Source organism: Ovis aries, chromosome 1 (genome assembly GCF_016772045.2).
Source record: "Ovis aries strain OAR_USU_Benz2616 breed Rambouillet chromosome 1, ARS-UI_Ramb_v3.0, whole genome shotgun sequence".
NCBI lineage: Eukaryota > Metazoa > Chordata > Mammalia > Artiodactyla > Bovidae > Ovis > Ovis aries.
The window spans coordinates 194,755,750-194,780,357 of record NC_056054.1 but is presented as its reverse complement, the minus strand read 5'-3'; the positions used below and the strand labels follow the sequence as shown (position 1 = coordinate 194,780,357).

At 39.5% G+C, this 24,608-nt stretch overlaps 1 protein-coding gene across 2 annotated transcripts in view; it reads right to left on the bottom strand.

Annotated features, from left to right (window-relative positions):
- The window catches only part of ATP13A4 (ATPase 13A4), a 125,884-nt gene that overhangs the window by 51,885 nt on the left and 49,391 nt on the right, over positions 1 to 24,608 (bottom strand). For both annotated transcript variants that reach the window (XM_042233082.1, XM_042233088.1), the window contains exons 3-12: positions 19,608 to 19,754; positions 17,096 to 17,166; positions 16,923 to 17,003; positions 15,269 to 15,338; positions 13,110 to 13,244; positions 8,454 to 8,523; positions 4,923 to 5,057; positions 2,134 to 2,304; positions 1,224 to 1,381; positions 295 to 483 (exon numbers count right to left, since the gene is read on the bottom strand). In XM_042233082.1, coding sequence (XP_042089016.1) covers positions 295 to 483; positions 1,224 to 1,381; positions 2,134 to 2,304; positions 4,923 to 5,057; positions 8,454 to 8,523; positions 13,110 to 13,244; positions 15,269 to 15,338; positions 16,923 to 17,003; positions 17,096 to 17,166; positions 19,608 to 19,754 — 1,227 coding nt within the window. The remainder of the gene's footprint in view (positions 1 to 294; positions 484 to 1,223; positions 1,382 to 2,133; positions 2,305 to 4,922; positions 5,058 to 8,453; positions 8,524 to 13,109; positions 13,245 to 15,268; positions 15,339 to 16,922; positions 17,004 to 17,095; positions 17,167 to 19,607; positions 19,755 to 24,608) is intronic.

The following is a 24,608-nucleotide window of genomic DNA, read 5'->3' as shown; positions in this document are numbered from 1 at the left end:
TTGGCTATAGAGGGACAGAATGCTATTTTAATTCATTGTGATTCATAGAATATTGGAGCTGGAAGAACCCTAAAAGATTCACCTACTCAGTTCCTACTTTCCCTTCGCTAAACCCTAGAATCTGAGATCAACGGATGTATCTATCCTAGACGACATATCCAATCAGAGACTAAATGAAATCATGTACCCAGTACCCACATCCAAGGTTTCCTGCCTCACAAGAATGTAAAGCACCTATGCATGATGACAGTGATGATAAAAACGGCGCTGAGGGTGATGATGAAACACACATACCTTGTCAAAGCAGACCAGGTTTAATTGTCCACATACGTTGATCCTCTGGGGGCTAATGCAGAAGATGCCTCTCTTCTTCAGCCTCCTCTGGGCATACATAATGCCTGTGGTCAGAGCAGCAGGCAGAGCAGGAGGAACTGCAATTGTGATGACGTCAAGGGCTTTCTTCACTACCTCCCCGGGAGTTTCCTGGGAGGACAAAGTTAGCTACTACAGATAAACCAATTATGAACACTTTAATGCATATGACTTTTCCCCTCCTCTTTATTTTCTATTTTGGTACAGATTTCTAGAAATCATATGAGCTGGCCAAATGTTGTTTAAAGAGAATGAACACGTTTATTGGCTCTCTCTATATTTTGCCAAAGTGTAATGAAAAAGTCTGTAACAATTCATACTGCTACCAGCAGAGAACAATGTACCAGTGTGCCACAACCTTATCAACATTGGTTTTTATTTAAAATTCCTCATTTAACAGCTATAAAATACATTATTCGAATAAACATATTCTCACATTGAAGATGAAAAATAGAGTAAGGCAAAATCCAAGAGTAGAGGCATGTTCAGTTCAGCTCAGTTCAGTTCAGTTTAGTCGCTCAGTTGTGTCCGACTCTTTGCGACCCCATGAATCGCAGCACGCCAGGCCTCCCTCCCATCACCAACTCCTGGAGTTCACTCAGACTCACGTCCATCGAGTCAGTGATTCTCTATAAACACAGTGTTTTATTCCACTAGATCCGATGGCTATTATGGAGCTTGATGATCAACTGCTTATATTGGGGATATGGGAATATGTAGGCAGGTTTCAGCATTTGGCTTTGTTTTCCCAGGTTTGAAAACCACCCCTTAGATTAAGGTCAACAGGAGAATAAGAGACACTATATAAATGAGCGTACATGCGCTGTAGTAAAAGAACAAAAGCAGCTTACCCCACTGAGCACATAGATGCACAAAGTATAGATCATCCCAATGGTGGCTGTCCCTACGAGGCACAGGAGGAACCTGATGGCGTCTCTGTAGAGCTTAAAATTCATCGGCTTGGGGTAGAGAATGGACCTCACGAGGTCTCCCTTTGCAGTGTTGAATCCTGAAGCAGTAAACACACACCTCACACTCTCAGGATGACAAGTCCTTCTGCTAGTGCTCTTCCAATCTTCAACAGGGCCATCGTTTCCTCTAGAGAAACTTAAACAGTGCTTAAGCCCAAACACAATCAAAGGATGATTGGCAAAGTACCTAAATGCTAGAAAGAATACATCCTAGCTCTTTCAGATCCTGTTCCTCTCTGGCTTTCCTTCCTTATATTTCTAATTTCAGTGCATCCCAGAGATAGTAACGGAGAAGGCAATGGCACCCCACTCCAGCACTCTTGCCTGGAAAATCCTATGAACGAAGGAGCCTGGTAGGCTGCAGTCCATGGGGTCGCTAAGAGTCGGACAAGACTGAGCGACTTCCCTTTCACTTTTCACCTTCATGCATTGGAGAAGGAAATGGCAACCCACTCCAGTGTTCTTGCCTGGAGAATCCCAGAGACGGAGGAGCCTGGTGAGCTGCCGTCTATGGGGTCACACAGAGTTGGACACAACTGAAGCGACTTAGCAGCAGCAGCAGGAAATAGTTTATAAATTACAAAGCACGTGAATAATACTTATTGTCACCAGTGTTATTGTTTTACTAAAAGGTATATGCCATAGTTAAATTCACATTTTAAATATCTTTATTTACTTATATGGGGTTTGTCATTTAAAGACTGCTCCTTACCTAATTCATTTAAGGCACTAGATAAATGGAGTGAAAATATTTCATGAAAATAATAAAATGCAGGAGATGCTAACTAACCTGTCTGCAGTACCACTGCTTTCACAGTGCTGGAGCAGGCCCCCTTGGCCTGGATAACCTCCGTTCCACAGAAGAGGACATGCCGCTTGTACTCTCCTTCACTCTGTGTTTTCCAGGGCACTGAGCCATCCATCTTAGGTAATGGAGTTTTAGTGACTGGAATACTTTCTCCTACAGAAAACAAGCATCTCAGTTTGTGAGGTGGGAGACCTTCATTCATTTAAATCATGCATTCACCAACCCATCACATGCCAGGCATTTTTTTGTGAGCTTCTCTCGTAGCAGGAACCTTTGGTATGGACGATATAAGGAGAAAGATAGTTCTTGTGTTCAAGAAGTTTGTAGTCCAGAGAGGGAGACAGCCATTAAAATAATGAAGTATAATGTCATGTTAGAAATACTTTAAGACTTATAAAATCAGACAGGGATGCTGAAATAGATTGGAAACAACCATTTAGGGAATAGCAAGTTGTGCAGTCTAGAATGCAGGGTCTGGGGAATAAGAGGGCAAGAGAGCTATGTAGGAGCCAGAGCTTGGAGAGCCCTGCGTGCACACACTTGAGTGTTTAAATCCCTTTCATTAGGCACTGGTGGCCGGAGAGAAATAGGGAGGTATTTCATTGTTCGATTCAGGAGTGTACCATCACATTTACGTACAAGAGAGTGTATTCTCTCTTCAATACAGGGAATGAATTGGAAGACTGATGAGGCTGCAGGCTCATACAGTCGGGAAACCACTGCAAGGGTCCCAGTTGAAGAGGACAAGGTCTGAACTGTGGCTGCTGACAGTAGGGGTAGGAAAGAACTGGTTTTGAGAAATAAAAAAGTGAGCAGCGACCAAACTTGGGGAGATTTTTATATTGGTAGATCAGAGCGACAGAGGAATTTTAAGTGGCTTCCTGGTTTCTGACTTGAAAGAGTGAGCAGAGGGTGGGTATTAATCATGAACATAAAGACTGTTGGAATCCTTATAGGAGGAAGGAGAAACTGCCTTTTGGTCTCCGAGTTAAAGATGGCTTGTGGAAGGACCACGGTGAGTCGCTTTGTCGGTAGTTAATTTATTTGGGTCCTGAGCTCACGGGAGAGGTCTTGGCTGGAGATATTTAGTCACAGTTCATCACCCTATAGACAATGATTACAATTGTGGGAAGAGACAAGATTATTTAGGGATCACATGAAAGATGAAAAAAGAAAAAATCAAAGAACCCTGAGCAGCTTCAGAAATCGAAGAGGTGGAGGAAATGGAGCCGCACAGGACACCGGAGTATTATTCAGAAAGAGACAGTGCTATCTGGGAAGGTTAGAGAGACGTGTTTTCAGAAAGAAGAAGTGGTCAGAATAGTCAAATGCCGCAGGTTGGCTAAAAAGATGAGAAATTTAAAGAATCCATTGGATTCGCCAATTGGGACTTTAGCGGCTTTCACCAGTGTACTGGGAAGGGCAGATTTCAGTGGACTGAGGTGCTAATACAAGGTGGTGGATGAATTGTGAAAGTAAATAATAGCGCCTGTTCTGAGAAAGCTCGTTAAAATCCTCTACCTCCATTCATAGAAAGGATAATATAAAGTCAGGGATATGTCCCAGTATACTAGAGCTGCTTTCATTAGGAAAATGATATTTGGTATTGTAAGTGTCCCAGCACAAAGGGGGTTTTATCAAATCTATGGATTACTTGGGGAAAGAAACCTGACAAAAACATTGTTTTTGTTTTCGTTTTTTCGTTAAGTTCACACAGGAGGGGACTCTGTGCTGCTGTCTGCATTTCATGCCTTCCTGGTCCGCCAGGAGACATGGTTTGATTTGGACTTTAATGGGAATCACAGTACATCAATACGTTTACAGCCTCCAATTCCATCTCTGAAAAAGTGTTTGTGATCCTTACAGACAGGCTGTAACATCTCCTCCTAAGTGCATATGTGAATTAGAACTTAAAGCACTGTGACCTTTAGCAAGACCTTCTCTCTGAACCTCAGCTCCCATATCCCTGACATGACATCTCTCCCAGCTCCAGCATGCAATTGAAAAATTAAATCCAGGGACTTCCCTGGTGGTTCAGTGGTTAAGAATCCACTTTATAATGCAGGTGATGCGGGTACAATCACTGCTTGGGGAATTAAAGTTCCTCATGCCTGGGGCAACGAAGCCCATGTGTCACAAAGATCCAGCATGACCCAACAAAACATTCCATGAGCCGCAACTAAGACCCAGTGAAGCCAAATAAATAAATATTTATTTATTTAAAATTATAATAAATAACAATGAAAAGTAAAAATGAAACACAATTATTCAAAAATATCCAGTGTGCATTTTCAAAGTAGCAGCTTTGGCAAATCCTGCCTCAACTACTTTTCAACATTTTCAAACCAAGCTAGAAAGAGCTTGAACTTGACCTGGGGCAGGAAGGGTGTTTCAGGATGTCATTAACGGTTTTCAAACCATCTATGTTTATCTGAAGATGCATTTTATAGAAAAACACTAAACATAAAAGCCACAAGTGATTCTGAAACATCAAATGATCTTTAAATTTTTTTAAATCTTTAAAATGACAGGATTGTAATAATCTTTTTTGCAGGAAAGAAATGCTAAACACTCAAAAAGTTAGGATTGTTATTAAACCTAGCATATAGAAATCAGCTTTAATTTGAACTCTCAGGTCTGTCCAGTGCAGGACTATTAGTGAGATTTGTGAGAGTAGGAAGGTCCCATAGCAGCCGCATGCTCTGCCATTATCACTCAGGAGAAACCTGGGAGAGCTAGCAGAGGCTGTACGTGAGGCCATAGAACTGTACCTGTCAGCATGCCTTCATTCACCACGCAGCTGCCATCAATCAGAATGGCATCACATGGCATGTGCACTTTGCTTCCCATCAGAATTAATAGATCTCCAGGTACCAGGAAGCGTGATTCTAGCTCCTGGACTCCAGCTGAAAGTGTGAGGAAACAAAGTTGAGTCAGGTTTTTGACTCAGTACAACATCTACCTAAATTGGAAATCAATGAAAAAGCAACCAAAGCATATATGACAAGGAAGCAATTCCACAACATTGACTCTAAATCTGCAAACAATAAGAAAAAAAGGTAACAAATTATGTTACATAAAATGAAGACCTTTGTGTGACAATAAAAAAATAGAGAAAAAACTAATGACAAATTCAGAGAACATGTTTGAAACTTATGTTGCAGACAAAAGATTAATATTCCTAATTAAAAAAGAGTTTGAGAAAAAAAGATGTAAAGCAAATGACTGTATAGCAAAATTGCTGGATATGTTACCATATAATTCACATGCAAACAGACACACATATATACTACAAGGGGCATGGTGTTTGAAAAGATATTTATTCTTACTCATAGTAAGAAAATTGAAAAATATATCCTTTCTTTCTGCCTTCTGTCCTTCTTTCTGACCTTCCTTTATTTCTTACCTTCCTTATTCAGTCCCAAAGCCCCAAAAGCTACAAGCAGTTAAGCAAGATAGACATCATGCAGGGGGCTGGGTAAAGTGCGGATAGGGGTAGTAGTAGACCATTCCACATGGTGAAGCCTTAACTGGATGAGTGGCTGCTTACGTGGCTGGGTGCAGAGTGTCAGAGCCCAAGGAGGGAGACAAGATCTCCATAGTGGCAGTGGTCTGGTTTGAGACATTGGAGTCCAGCCAGGGTGAGAAAGGCAGGATTGATACTATAAGTTGATATAATGAGGCTGAAGAGAGACAGGTTTCTCACTGAAGAAAGGAAGTTATAAGAAACAGAAATAAAATCAGAATGAACTTTGTGGTACTGGACTGGAATTGGAAATGATAGAGTAAATGGAGGATTTTCAATAGATAGACAGTAAAATAACATAGATGTGCATGTATGTATATATAAGAATATATACAAATATATTTGCTTGCCTTTTTCTATATGTAGCTTCTCTAATTCTGGTCTCTGAGACGGGTTGTGAGCAGTAAAAACCCAGTAATGAAAAAGAATGTAAAAGGCTCTACACTGAGAACTATAAGACATGACTGAGAGAAATCAAAGTAGATTAAATGGAGAGATAGCATGTCCATAGGTCACAAGACCCAAACGTATTAACATACCAATTTTTCACCAATTGATCTACAGATGCAACACAATCCCAGTCAAATTTTTAGCATTTTTTTTGGTAGAAATTGACAAGCTGATTCTAAGAATCATATGGAAATGCAAGGAGCCCTATATTGCCAAAACAACTCTGAAAGAGAACAAAGTTGGAGGACTAATATTATTCTATTTTAAGACTTATATAGTCACATTATGTGGAATTAATATAAAGACAGGTAAATATTAGAATAGGATGAATAGGATAAGGAGTCCAGATAGATCCATTCAAGTACAGGAAACTGATTTTTGACAAAAGTGCAAAGACAATTAAGTGAAGAAAGGATTGCCCTTTCAATATATGGTATTAGGACATTTTGGATATCTGTTTGCAAAAAATGAAAGTGAAAGTGAAGTTGCTCAGTCGTGTCTGACTCTTTGTGACCCCATAGATTGTAGCCCACCAGGCTCCTCCGTCCATGGGATTCTCCAGGCAAGAATACTGGAGTTGGTTGCCATTTCCTTTCAGGGGATCTTCCCAACCCAGGGATCGAACCCAGGTCTCCCGCATTGTGGGCAGACGCTTTAACCTCTGAGCCAGAACTTCAATCCTAAAGAAAACCCTCAAAATAAAGTAGAGACCTAAATGTAAATCTTAAGACTATAATACCTCTAGAAGACAAAGTGGAAAATCTTGATGACCTCAAATTAGGCAAAGATGTCTTAGATGACACAAAAACGTGATCCACAAAAGAAAAAATCAGCAAACTAGACTTTAACAAAAGTGAAAAATACATCTACCCTTTTAAGATACTATGAAGGGAATGAGAAGACAAGTTACAGACTGAGATAAAATATTTGCAAATTATATCTGTAAAAAGTCTTGCCTCCAGAATATAGAAAGAACGCTCACAATTTAATAATGAGAAAATAATCTAATAAAAAGATTTGAATGGACACTTCACCAAAGATATAAAAGTAGCAAATGAAAATGTGCTCGATGCCATCAGTCATTGAAAGAAAGTGAAAGTGAGGTCGTTCAGTCATTCTCGACTTTTTGCAACCCCGTGGACTGTAGCCCACCAGGCTCCTCTGTCCATGGGATTCTCCAGGCAAGAATACTGGAGTGGGTTGCCATTTCCTTCTCCGAGGGATCTTCCCAACCCAGGGATCAAACCCAGGTCTCGCGCATTGCAGGCAGACACTTTAACCTCTGAGACACCAGGGAAGCCTTCCATTAGTCATTAGGAAAATGCAAATTAAAACAACAATGAGATGCTACCACTAGCCTATTTAAATGATTGAAAGGAAAAAGACTGACCATACTGAGTAGTCGCAAGAAAGGGAACAACTAGAACTCTTACACACTGCTGGTGGGAATGCACAACAGCACAACCACTTCTGAAAACAGTTTTGCAGTTTCTTTAAAAGTTAAATATGTATTTTTCATATGATTCAGTCATTCTACAGTCAGGTATTTTCCCATAAGAAATGAAAATGCATGTCCATAGAAAGAATTGAATCCAAACATTCAAGTAAAATTATTTGTAATAGTCCCAAAGTGGAAATAACTCAAATTTCCGTCAACAACTAAATCCATTCACTAACTGGTCTACCTGGACAATGGAATCCACTTATAAATAAGAATAATAAGCTATTGATGTTCTTAACAAAATGGATGAACTTCACAATTATTATAAACTTTGTTCTCTGCAAAATTAAACCCAAGATATACTTTAAAAGTTGATGATGGAAAGGAAAGCCTGGCGTGCTGTAGTTTGTGGGGTTGCAAAGAGTTGGACACGACTGAACGCCTGAACTGAACTGATACTTTAAAAGGCAAAAATGCATACAGTGCAGTACCATTTATAAAATATCCTGAACATGCAAAGTGGTTGCCTGAGGATGGGGATGCACAGTAAGAAGTTGAGAGGGAAGATTACAAACAGGCACGAGGCAACTTTTAGAGGTGATGGACAGTTGTCATCTTTATTGTGGTGATAGTTCATGGGTAGGTACAATGTCTAAACCTACAAAATTGTACAATTTAAATATTAATATGTTCAGTTTATGGTATGTCAATTTTACTTCACATTTTTTAAGTGAAAAAAAATGTCAAGTTCCTCAGCCCTTTAAGTAATTGCACAGCAAAACAGACATATGAAGAAGAGAGTAGTAGAAACAATCAGAAATAAAAATTTAAATCCCTTTCTGATTTCATATGGACAACACATAGATCTAAAATGAAGTGACTTACCATTTTTCCCACATATAGAGACTGTAATGTTATTATGTGCTTCAACTAAACGGTGGAGCTTTACAGATTGCTGAAAAAGAAGAACAGACAATAGAAAAAAAAAGCCTTTTCTATTTTAGGATAGGCCCTAGATAATAGCCAGTATAGTCTCAACCTTCTTTAAAGATGGAGCCAATTGAACGTACTCTTTATAAACAAGATGGAGTAGCCTGCTACTCAACTGAAAAAGCATCCAACTTGCAGTGGTCTTCATCCAGTGATAAGAAGCATGTGTTGCTTAGTAGAAAGAAATTTCCCAGCATGCTGTGTCCACTCAAAAGAACTTTGATCATTCAAGATTTATGTTTATACCTAAATAGCTTCAAGAACCAAGCATTATTTCAGCTTTGGGTCATCTTACATCAGAGTTCCTAATTTAACTTCATAAAGAGTTTAATGGTTCCTATTCTTTCCTCATAGTATTTTATATACTTTAATATATAAGATATATGGGACATTGACAGTGAAAAAATAAGAGCAGACAAAAATAGTAATATAATTATATTTGATTTCACATTTATTAGGAAACTATTGTGTGAAAGACCTTTTACATGGTTCTGGGGATTAAAAAGTCCCAATCATTTGGTCTTTTCACTTTCTTTTTTCTGGTTTTGTTATTTAAGACATTCCTTCAATCTCCTAGCTTCAAATCATTTACAGATTTGATTAATAGGTCCTAAGAATAGTCAACAGAATAATATAAGGTGAAAAAGTTTTCTGCTATTAATCTATTATTTTATTTATTGATGCAGTCATTCCACATTTATTGAGTAATCTTTATGCTAAGAAATAGCAGTAGAATGGTCAACAAAGCAGAAATGATTCTTACCATCAAGAAATTTACAACCTACTGGGTAAATACATTTAATCAAATAATCATGCACATAAATATATCACTATGATCAACAATAAAATGGGAAAAGTAAAGTATTTTTGGAGCATATATAGCTAATGAACCAATAGAAATCTTAGTGGCATTGAAATAAATAGGTTTTTGAACTATGAGTTTCAACTTCAAAAGAGATATTTGGACTGGAAATATATACATAAATTTGAAAGCCATTAGCATATGCTTTCAGAATTCATTAGTATATACAATATAAGAATAGTGAAGACTCAGTTGTATTCTCATGAAAAGACCATCAAGACATCATTATTAATAATAGCAATAAAGCTAGGTAGAAAATAATATAATTATGCTCCCTCTTACATAGGAAAGAAAAACAAAATATATGTATATTTCAAAAAAAATTTTGGAAGAAAGCACAAGAAGTTAATAAAAGAGGCTGCACAAGTGGAGGGATGGAGGAAGAGGAAGCCTTTAAGTGGGTAAACATTTTCACATTGTTTTGGTTTTTAGACGTCCATGTTTTGAAAAGCCAGGTTGAGGGGGTTGAACTATGAAAAGAGACTTCCCTGGTGGTCTAGTGATTCAGACTCCTCAGTTTCACTGCAGGAGGCACAGGTTCAATCCCTGGTCAAGGAAGTTCCTCATCGTGAAAGGAGCAGCCAAAAAGGAAAAAAAAAAAAAAAAAGAGGTGGGGGTGGAGGGGTTGGGGGGAGAACGGAGGAACATCCAGAGAAGTGGAGAGTGTGTTGTCAGTGAAGCCAAAGGGAAAGTAGTTAACATAGTCAAGTGCAACTGAGAGGTTTAGTGAAATCTACAGTTCGGAAAAAGTATTCACTGTAGGAAAGGAATCATAAAATCTGCAAACTAATGACCAGCCACCCAATAAAAATTAATGAGGGACATGAATACAGTTCACAGCAAAAGAAAAACGAACAGCTTAAAACAAGAAAAAAAGTTCAACTCTCAATGGAAAACATGCAATTAAAGTTAAAGAATTCTGTTTTCACTTATAGTGGCAAAAATGAGGAAAACACTCATCTACTCTTGGGGGAAATTAGTATTACTTATTTAAGAGACATTTGACAATGTCTACTAAAATAGTATACAGCTTATGATTAAGTAGTTCTAGTTTCAAATATAGAAAATTCATATCTCCTTATCAATACAGATACATTATACACACATTTACATGTGATATAAATTACACATACTTGTGATTTATACATATTTGTAAACACACATATACATTGATGTGTGAAAACATATATGTGCAAATATCCTCAGTGTATCAGTGTTTTACCAGCAAAAGACTAAGAACAATCTAAATATCCATCAATATGACTGTCTTCAAAATTATGATACATTTAGAGAAAGCATATTTGTGCAGATATGGAAAGATATTTAAGATACATTAGGTGAAAGATATTTAAGATATATTAGGTGTATATCGCAACTGTGTAACAGTATATATAGCATATTTCCATTTGCACAAAACAAATTAATGCATATGTGTTTAACTCTGCTGCTGCTGCTGCTGCTGCTAAGTCACTTCAGTCGTGTCCAACTATGTGCGACCCCAGAGACAGCAGCCCACCAGGCTCCCCCGTCCCTGGGATTCTCCAGGCAAAAATGCTGGAGTGGGTTGCCATTTCCTTCTCCAATGCATGAAAGTGAAAAGTGAAAGTAAAGTTGCTCAGTCATGTCCGACTCTTCACGACCCATGGACTGCAGCCTACCAGGCTCCTCCATCCATGGGATTTTCCAGGCAAGAGTACTAGAGTGAGTTGCCATTGCCTTCTCCCTTAACTGTGCTAAAAGTATGTAAAGCATCTGGCCCCAGTGAATGCCTCTTAAAAGGAGACCCAAACACTGAAAGAAGGAGGAGTATTTACTCCTCATTTACAGTTTTGTCCTGTGTGAATTTTTTTTATTATATCCATATGTTATTCTTTCTATTAAGAAACACCACCACCACCTAATTTAAAGAAAAGTATTGTCCTTTAATTTTAAAGTTGTTTTAGGATTACAGTGATGACCTTAAGAATAGTTGTTTGAATGGAATCACAAGAGAGGAAGCCAGCTCAGTATGGGTGAGACATGAGAGGGAGATGAGTAAATGAAGAAAGAAGCAAAATGAGCTCAATAAGTTTTGCTTCAAAGGGAGAAAAGAGGCAGAGTCGTAGCTGAAGTTTAAGGCGCGGTAAAAAAAAAAGGGGGGGGGCGGATTTTTTTCATTTGTTTCTTTTTCTATTTTTAAGTTGGGAAATACTTGAACATGTTTAAATGCTGATGGAGAAACATGAGCTTGTTTAAATGCTGATGTGAAAGCTCTTAAGGAGGGGGAATCAGAAGGAGTCGTTCACTGACCACATTTGCAGGCTGAGAAGGTAGGACAGAATGCTATAAAGCACGGGCAGAGGACCTCCCTGGTGGTTCAGTGGCCAAGACTCTGAGCTCCCAATACAAGGGGCCTGGGCTCAATCCTTGCTTGGGAAACTAGATCCCACATGCAGCAACTAAGAGTTCCCAAGACCTGGTGCAATCAAATAAATAAAAATAAATACAAAAAACAAAATTAGAAGAAGAAGGCAGGCAAATGGCATTTCCTCACATGTAAGAGAGATCAAGGCAGGAGGAAGGTGGAGACAAAAATCATCTGGTTGTTGGAGAACGGGTAACGGAGCAAATTCCTGTCTTATGGTTTCCATCTTTGTGAAAAAAGCAATGAAACAGACTATTAGCTGAGTTAGAGGAAAGGTAGAATGTGAATAGTTAGGCATCTTAGAAACTCGAATGAAGGTTTGGTCTGAAACTTGAATTTCAGAGAATTGGAGAGCATGTTGGCTAGAGATATATAGAAAGCTTGCATCAGATTTATAACACAATCAACCAACCTATACTGTATAATACTTTTTCTCAACAGCACCTGGATCCCCTGGTATAGGTATAAGGAAAACCAAGAGTTGGATTGGGGTGTTGACAAGTGAGTGCCAACTCAATGTAAAGAGTAAAGATACTAAACATTCCCTGGTGGCGACGGTTTAGTCACTAAGTCATGTCCATCTCTTTGAGACCCCATGGACTGTAGCCCACCAGGCTGCTCTGCCCATGGGATTTCCCAGGCAAGAGTACTGGAGCTGGTTGCCATTTCCTTCTCAGGGGATCTTCCTGACCCAGCCCAGTGTCCTGCACTCCAGGCACTCTTTACTGACTAAGCCACAGAAGTCCCTATTAAACATTAAAGACTCCTCTACCTCCACCACCTTTAAGATCCATCAGTATTCTTCACATATTTTTCACTTATTTGTATATACATATTTTAGTAAAAATAAACTAAACAGAGGGAAAAATAACTTGAAAGGTTAGGGATTGAGATGTGAAGGAATAGAAAGAACGAGTACTTGTTGAGTATCAGCAGTTGTGCTAGATATTTACAAATGTGGTCTCATTTGTTATGGGGTGAGCAGTGACTTCTTCCAGGTGGCTCAGCAGTTAGGTATCTGCCTGCAGGGCAGGACACCTGGGTTTGATCCCTGGGTTGGGAATATTCCCTGCAGAAAGGAATGGCAACCTACTCCAGTATTCTTGCCTGGAAAATCCCATGGATCAGAAACTTGGTGGGCTACAGTCCATGGGGTCACAAAACAGTCAGACACGACTGAGCACACGAATGGTGGGCAATGACTATTTCCCCATTGTACTCTTTTCTAACAAAATTTCAACAAAGTCAGAATTCTTCCCTTTTGAAACTTAGTGGTTAAACTCACCTCTCTGAGATCATATACAGTCAAAGTGATGGAAATGATGGACATGATTATGATGGCAAAAGCATACTCCTTATAGTCTTCACTAAACCACAGACAGACACTGAAGAGTTGAAATACATAAAATGGATTTAAAACCTATTGGCAGACATAAAAACAGGAAGACAAAGGAGATATTTAGGCTTTACACTTGGCTATTCATTGGCTTTTTTGTTATCATAATCATCTCCATGACACAAATCATCCTATAAAATATTCTTATTTTATTTATGCAGCAATTACCATGTGCTAGATACTACACTAAGCAACTTGACCTGAATTTACTCATTTAATTCCCATAATTATCTCATTAAAACAGAAGTCATTACTTATCTCCATGGTAAAGATGAAGAAACTGACCTTAGATATTGAGAAATTGCCCAAAGTCACAGAGCAGCAAGCATCATAGACCAGGACCTGAACCCAGACAATCTGGCCCCAGAACAACTTACTTTTAATCACCACCGCTGCTGCTGCTGCTGCTGCTAAGTCACTTCAGTCGTGTCCAACTCTGTGCGACCCCATAGACAGCAGCCCACCAGGCTCTGCCATCCCTGGGATTCTCCAGGAAAGAACACTGGAGTGGGTTGCCCTTTCCGTCTCCAATGCATGAAAGTGAAAAGTGAAAGTGAAGTGGCTCAGTCGTGTCCGACCCTCAGCGACCCCATGGACTGCAGCCCACCAGGCTCCTCCATCCATGGGAATTTCCAGGCAAGAGTACTCAAGGGGGGTGCCGCTGCCTTCTCCGTTAATCACCACTGGACCTTATTAACTTACAAAGGATCATCGCATGTTTCCTCATGTTGACCATGACAACTGTCCTTTGAGGAGTACATAATATCATGGCTTCCCAGGTGGCTCAGTGGTAAAGAATCTGCCTGCAGTGCAGGAGACCCAGGTTCGATCCCTGGGTCAGGAGGATCCCCTGGAGAAGGAAATGGCAACCCACTCTAGTGTTTTTGCCTGGAGAATTCCATGGACAGAAGAGCCTTGAGGGCTACGGTTCATAGGGGTCGCACAGAGTTGGACACGACTGAGTAACTAACACACTGTATGTCTATCACATGTATGTAGTAGTAGAATCATGTCCAGTTTACATTTACTGGCCTTCAGAAGACTGAAGTAGTAGGTCAGGTTTACAAAGTTTAAATTCTTTCTAGTTTACTGTCCTTCTCTATGACAAGCATTGTCATATCTAAAGCCTTTCAAGTACTTTCCTGTATGAGTTGAAGACTAAACTTTCTCATAAATAGAGAGCCAAGCTGAAGGGATAATCTGTAGCTGAGCGTCTAGAACACTATGGGAGAAAGTAGAGATTTAACTCCAACCCTGCTCGGGTTAAAAACATTTTGTGCCTTTACTCAAATTCCTCCTAGTTGATTTTCATCTTTCTAAAACAGAAATCGTAATCTTTGCCTCTGGCGAGGGAATAAGCACAGAGAAACTTTTCTTATCATCTTTTTCTGCTCTCATTCATGCCTTAAAGCTTGCTAAAAATTATTGAGAAAGAAGCTGGGGTTTAGTAAGCCTGTTTTAAGGCAACAAGGAGCAGAGACCATGTGCAGGAGAGGATCCAGAGTATAGCTGTATAGTTACAGTGTCAATAATCACTGTAAAATGAAGAAGAAGCCCAGGGATAGAGTCAAAGAGAAAAAATTCAAGGAAGTAAACGAGGGTCAAATCTTTCTTTCCCTCCCCGCCACACACTGAGATCAATAGAATTAATAAGGCTGAACAAACTCTTTTCCCTTACAATTTTAGGTGCTGAGGTAATTGTGTATGTTGTCCATAAGAAAGGGATTGAGTTGGTTAAGTTTTAATTATTATTACAGTGTCACAAAGATGAGACAGAAGATAAAAGCATAGGATTCAAAAGGAAACATAGAACGAAAATCCTATGTTCACTGAGTCATTAAAGGGTAAGTAGACACATGACCATCCTATCTTATGCTGTAACAGGCAATGTGTATGTAAAAATGGACCCCAAGAAAGCGCAGGGATGTGAATATGCTTACCATTCTTTTAAGATAGTCCAAATTATGGTTACCATTGACAAATAGCATTCTTGATCATTTGACTAGAACCAAACTTTTCTAGCCAGCACCAAGAGAAAATAACGATACCTCCTTGATGAGCAGCTTCCAAATGGGTGTGATTTCAACATCAATAGTATTTGGCCCACATATTAACCTCCTGTGGGGAGAGATCACAGATCACTCAGTCACTACTAAATAAAAATAAACGATTTCTCATCCATTCATGAAAAGGTCTGGTCCATGTTCACTTTCTCACTTGTCAGATCGATATAAGCCTCTCTTGTAACATAATACCTCCATCTTTCTCAGGATAACTGGAGAAAGGGAGGGTTTCCAGGTGTAAAACCAATAAACATGATCCTATTACATTTACTGAACTAGACTCTTCATGAAGTTAAAATTTTTTCCTGATGATAATTTGGATATTTAGTTTTAGTCATTGTTCTATTCAGTTTCATGATTGGCACCCTCTCAACTCTGTCTCTCCCCAGCTCTGGCTCCATGGATGTGAGACGGGGCTTCATTACAAGAGAACAGTTTTACTGATAAGAAATACCATGCCTGCTTTCCTCCTCCTATTCAGTTCTGGGAAGCTGCAGAATTTATTTTAGTGTGAGTGAAAAGATGTTGAGTTCTCAAAAATAGTTGCACAGATACACAGCCCTTTAATTGAAAACTCAGAGATGTGTTTCCTTGATTCTACAGAACAATGACTCTCTGAGTATTTTGCTGTTAAGAACACTAAAACACTTTATCTGTGGCTTCTATGTAAATGCTCAGATCAAAGAACTTAACAGAATGCATTACAGCTGTGCTTCCCAAATGTGATGTTCACATAGATAACCTTGTGGTCTTGTTAATGGCAAGATTCTGATTCAGTAAGGGTGAGGTTTGGTCTGAGATTCTGCATTTCTAACAAGCATCCAACTGAGGGTGATACTGTATGTAGACTGTGGGTCTATGCAAAGTGCCACCAAGGCTCCACTCTAAAATGGTCAGGAGGGGAATGCACGGATCATAGAAACTTAAGACTAGCAAGGTGTGTATAGGGTTCTCCTTCCCCTCTTTTAACAATTAGGAAACTGAAACCCAGAAAGGAGAAGCCATGTGCTTAAAGCACACAGGAAATTAGTAACAGGCTCTTGACATTCAACACAATGCCCTTCCCAAACATCACTTCTATGCCCAGTAACTGATTTGGAATTGTAGAAGAGCTACAAGTCTTGAGTGATATTCTTCTACTACTCTACGATCACTATTTTGCTACATTATATAATACATATTTCCTGATTGGTCAAAACTGGTTCAACCTTATTATAGTAACATTGAGAAGCATCGTGCAGAATAGAAAGATAACAAAACCTATAGTCAAAGATGTAAGTCTTCCTCTGTCACTTCCATCTGTGTGACCTTGTCTAGGCCGTTAACCTTTCTGAGCCTCAGATTTTTCATCTGTTTTATTGAGATGATAAGGGTGTCTGTTCTAACTCCCCCACAAAGTTGCTCTGATGAAGTAAGATAATGGATATAAAAGCATTTGTTTTAATAATATTAAATAGAGCACTACAACATATTCTGATATTATTAATAACCAGTTAAGACAGCTATTTCCTGGGCCCTCTTTTAGACTACCTGGTGACAGTTGTTTCCAGCTGTCGATATAGATTGATAACAATATAGATAACAGTATAAGCATCTATGCATCTATAGGTACGTAGATAGATAACAAGAAACTTGGTACCTAATCTCTTGTTCTTCAGTTGTCAGACCAGATCCAAACTTTAGGTGTATCTTGGCAGAACTTAAGCAGTCTTCCAAACAGCTAAAATAACAATAATATTGAGAAAGACATATTAGTAAAATATATCTGAGATAGTATTTTTCTTTTTGGATATAATTGTTCAAACAACTTACCCAATTTTCTGGAAATGTCCTTCCAAGTTGTCCCAAACATATCTTATTTTCTGCACTTTTATGCATCTCACCTGCAAAAGAAAAGTGCTAAGAAATCTCCAGTTTGAGGATCAATGGATACACACAACCCAGAGACTAAAGAAGCATTTGTGAAAGAAGCGAAGTATGTTAGCAAATCTAACATACATGAGATTTTATCCTTTCCTAGCATATCTTATCCTTGGCTATGACAGAAATGGCATTCTTTATTTGAAGTCTTCATTCAATCAATGCGTACCATGGACTTACTATATAAGTAAAACTCAGCCTCTGCATTCCACTGCTTGATAACCTAACAAGGGAAGGAAATATATTATAAAAAGGGAAAACTGTATCATATAATCAAATTATATAAATGTCAAAGAAATGAATGCATAATAAAGCAAAAATTATAGGATTGAAATACTGTAGAAATATAGAGGGTGGATGACAGAAGGTGTCATGGAGAAGAATCAGAGCTGCATTCTTAAAGGATTGGAAGAATTTTGTTCAGACGAGAAGATGACATTTCAAAGAGGTTTTGTACAATTTAGTTGTGGGGGAAGGCAAGTGAGGGGACCTATTTGACAGCAGAATGGAGAAAGAGGCTGGAAGGATGAATAAAGATCAGAGTATGAATTCTCAAATGCTTGGGTAAATATTTAGAACTTAATTTTGTAAGCAACAGATTTGCAGAATAACCTATGGAAGAGACACTAAAAAAAAAAAAAAGATTAGACTGACAGGTTCTAGAAGTCTTTGAGGACATTATTGCAAGAAAAAGAACTCTAGGAAATGAGCATCCGAGGGTACTAGCAATGGGAAGGAGAAGAAAGGTTAATGCTTATGACATTATGACTTTCTATTTCTAATTTTTAAAGCAATTTTACCTATGAATCTGAACTTCCCTTAACTGGTGGTCTAATTAAGCACAAAGAGAAAGGTAAGACTGTCATGTTGTCATGCAGCAATAGTTGGAGTCAACTAAGGCACTTTTAAAAACACTGATAAGTGCAGATATTGAGCCTAGGTCCCAGAACTTTCCTGTTTAAGACTTCTGCCCCTTCCTCACATTTTGTTGAACATGTGTCTTCATTTGTCAGTCCACTTATTTGTTTGACGGAATTAAAGATGGTGGAGAGACTTCCCTGGTGGTCCAGCAGCTAAGACTCTGAGATCCCAATGCAGGGAGCCCAGGTTTGATCCCTGGTCAAGGAATTAGATCCCACGTGCCATAACTAAAGACACCAACAAAGACTAAAGATCCCATGTGCTGTAACTAAGACCTGGTGCAGCAAAACAAATAAATTATGCTGCTGTTGTTGTGGTCGAGCTCAACTTTTGTGATCCCACGATCTGGAACCCACCAGGCTCTCTGTCCACGGGATTTCCCAGGCAAGAATACTGGAGTAGGTTGCCATTTCCTTCTCCAAGGGATCTTCCCAACACAGGGATTGAACCCACATCTCCTGCATTGGCGGGTGAATTATTTACCCCTGAGCCACTAGGAAAGTCCAGATAAATAAATAAATATTTTTTTAAAATTTAAAGATCATAGAGGCCAATAATATTCTGAGGTTGTATCCATGGGATGATTTGGGATGCCTACTTCTCCAGGTTCATGGCCGGCTAACAGGTTAAGCAATCTTTCAGCTGGGTGCTTGACCTTTTTTGCTTTTGTTTATTTTGGCAATTATGACAACTGAGTGGTAACAATTGACAGTAGAGAAACTGCTCAGCAATTGATTTTATTATTTCCAAAAACTGATCTTGAGCTCATAACCAATTTAAACAGTTGCCTGCACCTATATAAATTTAAGAGAAAGAAGTCTGTTATAAATGTGTTTTAAATATGAATGTTAACTAGTCATAATTTAAGTAATACTAATTTAATATGATGGGAAAAGAGTAACCCAAATACATTTGAATGACAGAATTCAAAATAAGATGACCTTATAGACATAAACTTCCTAGGATATTCTTTGGGGATTAACCTTTCCTGTAAGACAAATCCTGTTGCATAGGTTATAATACAGGGCATGATACTCCTAAGAGTTAATATGCATTGAACATCTACTACATACCTGAAACCATATTGATCTTTGCATTTCTTAATTAACTGAATTTCATCAATTAATATCAGCAGTAGGCATTATCAGAGTTTAGTAATTGACTCAAGATTGCAGTTTTGAAGGATGAAGATGAGATTTGAACTGAGCTCTGGCTCCAAAATCCATATTCTTTATAATGTTCTATACTGTAAATTAGAGATTGGCCCAGTGGAGGATCTGAATTTAACCACTTTTATTGAAATATAGCAGCTGTACAATATTCTGTAAGTTACATGTGTACAATATAGTGACTCACAATTTTTAAAGGTTATATCCCATTTTTAGTTACTTTAAAGTATTGTCTATACATGAATTTAATCTTGTATTTGGAAGGAAAAAGATTCAACTTCTCTGGCATGTGCAGAAGCCATAATCGCACTTACCTTTAGGTCTGGCTTTCTTACGGCTCTATTTATGATACTCTCCTCGTCCGTGATGAAAGGATTGTCAGGACTGAGCCGAAACGCGCTGTTCAAGGCTGACAGGCAGATCCACATTACCTTTTTCCGAGAGTAAGTCTGGAATTCATCCTGAGGAAGTAAATACCAAAACTCCCGTGAAGTTAAGGAAGTCATCAGGCTAAAACTCAACCTGAAAAGCATTGTTTTAATATAATTGTGCAAGTTTGCAGAGTTAATAAACCCTCTTGATGGGACTATATGCCTTTGGAAGCTGGTAGATTTAGAGCTTTAAGGGGCAAAGTCTCGTCATGACTTACTGAGGAATCAGAAGGTGAATATGATGCCGTGGCACATGACAGCACTCAAGAGTCCTGAGGCAGATGTTCAGGTAAGAACCAGTTTTCCCTATTACCCTCCAACCATGGGGCTACGGCCACATACAAATTTCACAGGGAAAAGAAAGTCTCAAACAAGCAAGCATTCCCAAAGTGTTTCTAAAGGGCTAAGAGACCAGGTGAACTGAACCATCCTCTTATTTTGAGGCTTAACTTCAATTCCACGGCTTCCAGAACAACCCCTTTAACACTTCTTGTGGGGGTGGGGGTGGGGAGGACCGCCACTATACCAGCTCCAGAAGACTGCCACTGTCCCTCTCCCGTGCTCCCAATTCCCTTCTGCCTTACATCCCCTTAGTTCTTCCAGACTATCTTGAAGGTAGGTGCCATATTTTACTGTCGCTTACACCCCATCCACGTGGGGAATTTTGATTCACTCAATGAGAGTCTGATGAATGGATGAGAAAAGTATGGAAAGTGTGAGCGGAACATGCCCAGGGGTAATTGTCAAGATGTTGGCAGAGGCAGCACTGAGGAAGGTATATTTGTGCATGACCCTAACTGAAGCTGCTTCCCTTTCAGTTCACTGATGACTCCATCACAGCATAGAACTACAGGCAGCAGCTCCGGATTGAGTAACCATGAAGGTCCCTTAGAGGCTGATTGATAATAACCGTGGTTATTATCTGAATGGGCAGATGGCACCTATAAATTCCACTTGGATGTCTGGTAAACCTCAAGAGCTGGGAAGAATGGCCAGGAAAAGTGAAGCCTGGGAAGCAATTTGAGGCCTAGGAATGTAGGTCAGAACCAGAGATTGTCTCCATCACAACCACTTTTGCCATGAAGAGTGAGCTGACTGCAAAAGGCAGTGAGAAGCGTTAGTAATTATTGTAGCTAAGTCTCTTACAATGATTCTCCTCAGGCAAAGCCCACCTCCATGCCTTTGTTCCTGCTGTTTCCTCAGCCTGGAGTATCTTTAAGTCTCCCTGGGGCCCGAACCTAACCATCCTTCTGACTCAGAGTTCATGTATGGGAACATTCCTAATTTCTCTGATCTTTCCTCTAAATCATCAGGGTGCTTGAGTTTCTTACCACATACTACCTCACTGCATCATCCTTTGTCCCCTCACCTTATCACTTCTCCAAGACTGTAGAGATCATGTCTGATGGATGTCTGTGCTCCAGCCTGGCTGAGCACAGATTCTGAGAGAGACAACTGGAGAGAGAGAGAAGAGGGAGATGATCAGGGAAGGCAAAACAAAGGGAGTAGGGAGAACAGAAGAAGGGAGAGGAAGAGAAGAAAGGAGAGGAAAGAGAAGGAAAGAAGAGGAAAGGAGAGGAAATTTTAAAGAGAGAGGAGGGGAGGAAGGAAAAACCTTAGTAGAAATTTGAAAGTTAATGAGTTAATATTAAAAACCAGTAAAGTTGGCTATACTTCATTTTTTAATTACTAAATCAAATCACATCTGCATGGAGTTACCTTCACAGCCTAAGAATGACTGAAGGTGGCTGCATTTCCAGTACTAAGCCACTGAACTAGGGCATGTTCCAGGTACTGTGGAATACCCACCAGTTCCCTAGAACACAACTCGACACAGCTCAGCATCATCCAGCTTTGCCTTTGATCACATGAAAGAGTCAAGGGCTCTGTTACGAGAAAAACTTTGTGTTTCCAATAACAGTAATACAACAGTTAATATTTATTGAGCACTTATTATGTTTTAGGCACATATAACACGTATGCTTTCATTTAAAGCTCGAAAACCCTAGGAGGTAGTTACTGTTCATCACCATCCCCATTCTAAAGGGAGGAAACTAAGTCACAGTTGGTAACCATTAGAGCAAAGATTTGACACCCGCATCCCCCAGACCTTCTAGAACCTGTCTTACCCTCTGCTCTAGTCTATATTTTGTTTAAAAATACAGTTTGATTGAATTGCCATTTTATACCCAGCCTGAGCTAAGATTGCCAAAGGACAAAGTATCAAATGAAGTATCAGTGAAAACCTTGGTAAGAAAGTATATAATTTTTAGATAAATAGGAATACAAATTACAAAAATGGCCTCAGGATCAGAGACCTCAGACCACCAAGTGAGGACAATTAGGAAGATAAGTTCCTCTGCTGCTGCTGCTGCTGCTAAGTCCTGTCAGTTGTGTCTGACTCTGTGCGACCCCATAGACGGCAGCCCACCGGCTCCCCCGTCCCTGGGATTCTCCAGGCAAGAACGCTGGAGTGGGTTGCCATTTCCTTCTCCAATGCATGAAAGTGAAAAGTGAAAGTGAAGTTGTTCAGTAGAGTCCGACCCTCAGAGACCCCATGAACTGCAGCCTACCAGGCTCCTCCATCCATGGGATTTTCTAGGTAAGAGTACTGGAGTAGGTTGCCATTGCCTTCTCCAAAGGTCCTCTTGGTCCTCTTAAATGAAGCAAAATAATATTAACTACTAATTTTCAAATGATCACTTGATAGTTTATAAGCAATTGCTGTGCCAGTTGTCATATTTTAGGTTCACAAATCTCCAAAGTCGATATTAAAATCTCCATTTTGCACATGAGAAAATTCTCCATCAATAAGGCTAAAAATTGTCCAAGCCAATCTGGTATGGGGAGCAAGAGGGAACAAAGACCTGAGACCAGGTCTTCTCATGCTAAATCTTGTCTCCTTCCTCTTTGTTTCAACAAGTCATCCAACAGTGTTTGTGGTTCATGTACAGAAATCACCTTGATTTCTAGACTGTGTATCAAATAGCATCAGTTGCTCAAAATCTCTGATCTCCTAGCAACAGAGAATCTGACTCCCAAAATCAAGCTGTCACCCTCTGGTTCAGTGTGACAGCAAACAGACCTCTAGACCTTTATCCCTAAATGGGAAAAGGCAAATTGGAACACTGGAACTCCCAAGCTCTCACGGGCCAGTATTAATCCAATGTACTGACTGCATATCTTAGTCTAGGCAAGTATTAAAGGCTGAAATCCTTCTTATTACAGTCTAAAGTATCACTAAACTGAAGGTGCTTGGATATAGTTGTCTCTAAGCTCATCCCCTTCCTGTCATCCCCTTTACCCCCAGGGCCATTTAATTCAAATTCTCTATAATGCCAAGTAGAACTCTATATGCTAAATAAAGATGCCACCGTGACTTTTCCTTTGTTTACTGCTCTGTTAAAAACTGTAAAATCCTGCATATTTTTAATAACTATAAATGAAAAGTAACCTTCGAATATTGTATACTTTTTAAAAATGATAATTAAAAAAAAAAGAAATACACCCAACTTTTTAAGGAGAATATAAGACAAAGAAAGGGAAGGAAAGTGTGTCACTGTGGAGTGGTCACCCTGGGTGAGCTCATAACTTCTCTCCATTTTCAACTTGGTGTTGTCCAGTATGGAAAAGGCATGGGCTCCTTCATGAGATCAAATCTCAGCTCCAAACCCAATTGAAAAATCATCGCCTCTCTCTGAACTTAATTTTCAATATCCAGGAAGTAGGGGTCATAATACACACTTCATGGATGTTTTCAGGACTAAAGGCATAATGTATGTGACCCAGGCTGAATCCGGCCTATAGCTGCTGTGACAAATGTTGGTTGGGTGCAGTGCTAGGCAAGTACCTCATTTCCCTAGTATGTTGTTCCTGAGATTTGCTATAACTAGGAAGTTATTTTCCCTTTAAAAAAATTTAGAATCTCTAAGAGTCTGTTTCTCCTTCTGGAAAAGAAGTACGCTGCTGCTGCTAAGTCGCTTCAGTTGTGTCTGACTCTGCGACCCCATAGACGGTAGCCCACCAGAGAATCCCCCTGGGATTCTCCAGGCAAGAACACTGGAGTGGGTTGCCATTTCCTTCTCCAATGCATGAAAGTGAAAAGTGAAAGTGAAGTTGCTCAGTCAAGTCCGACTCTGTGCAACCCCTGAACTGCAGCCCACCAGGCTCCTCCATCCATGGGATTTTCCAGGCAAGAGTACTGGAGCGGGGTGCCATTGCCTTCTCCCAGAAAAGAAGTATATTTACCTAGAAATGGCTATTTCCTCTTCAGTCTGTTTCCTAGCTCTCTCAAGCACTTACTGAGCTACAAAATACTTAAATACACTGAAGACCTACCACTTTAAATAATTGCTTTGTAATGCATGGGCTGGAAGAAGCACAAGCTGGAATCAAGACTGCCAGGAGAAATATCAATAACCTCAGATATGCAGATGACACCACCCTTATGGCAGAAAGTGAAGAGGAGCTAAAAAGCCTCTTGACGAAAGTCAAAGAGGAGAGTGAAAAAGTTGGCTTAAAGCTCAACATTCAGACAACGAAGATCATGGCATCTGGTCCCATCACTTCATGGGAAATAGATGGCGAAACAGTGGAAACAGTGTCAGACTTTATTTTGGGGAGCTCCAAAATCACTGCAGATAGTGACTGCAGCCATGAAATTAAAAGATGGTTACTCCTTGGAAGAAAAGTTATGACCAACCTAGACAGCATATTCAAAAGCAGAGACATTACTTTGCCAACAAAGGTCCATCTAGGCAAGGCTGTGGTTTTTCCAGTGGTCATGTATGGATGTGAGAGTTGGACTGTGAAGAAGGCTGAGCACCGAAGAATTGATGCTTTTGAACTGTGGTGTTGGAGAAGACTCTTGAGAGTCCCTTGGAC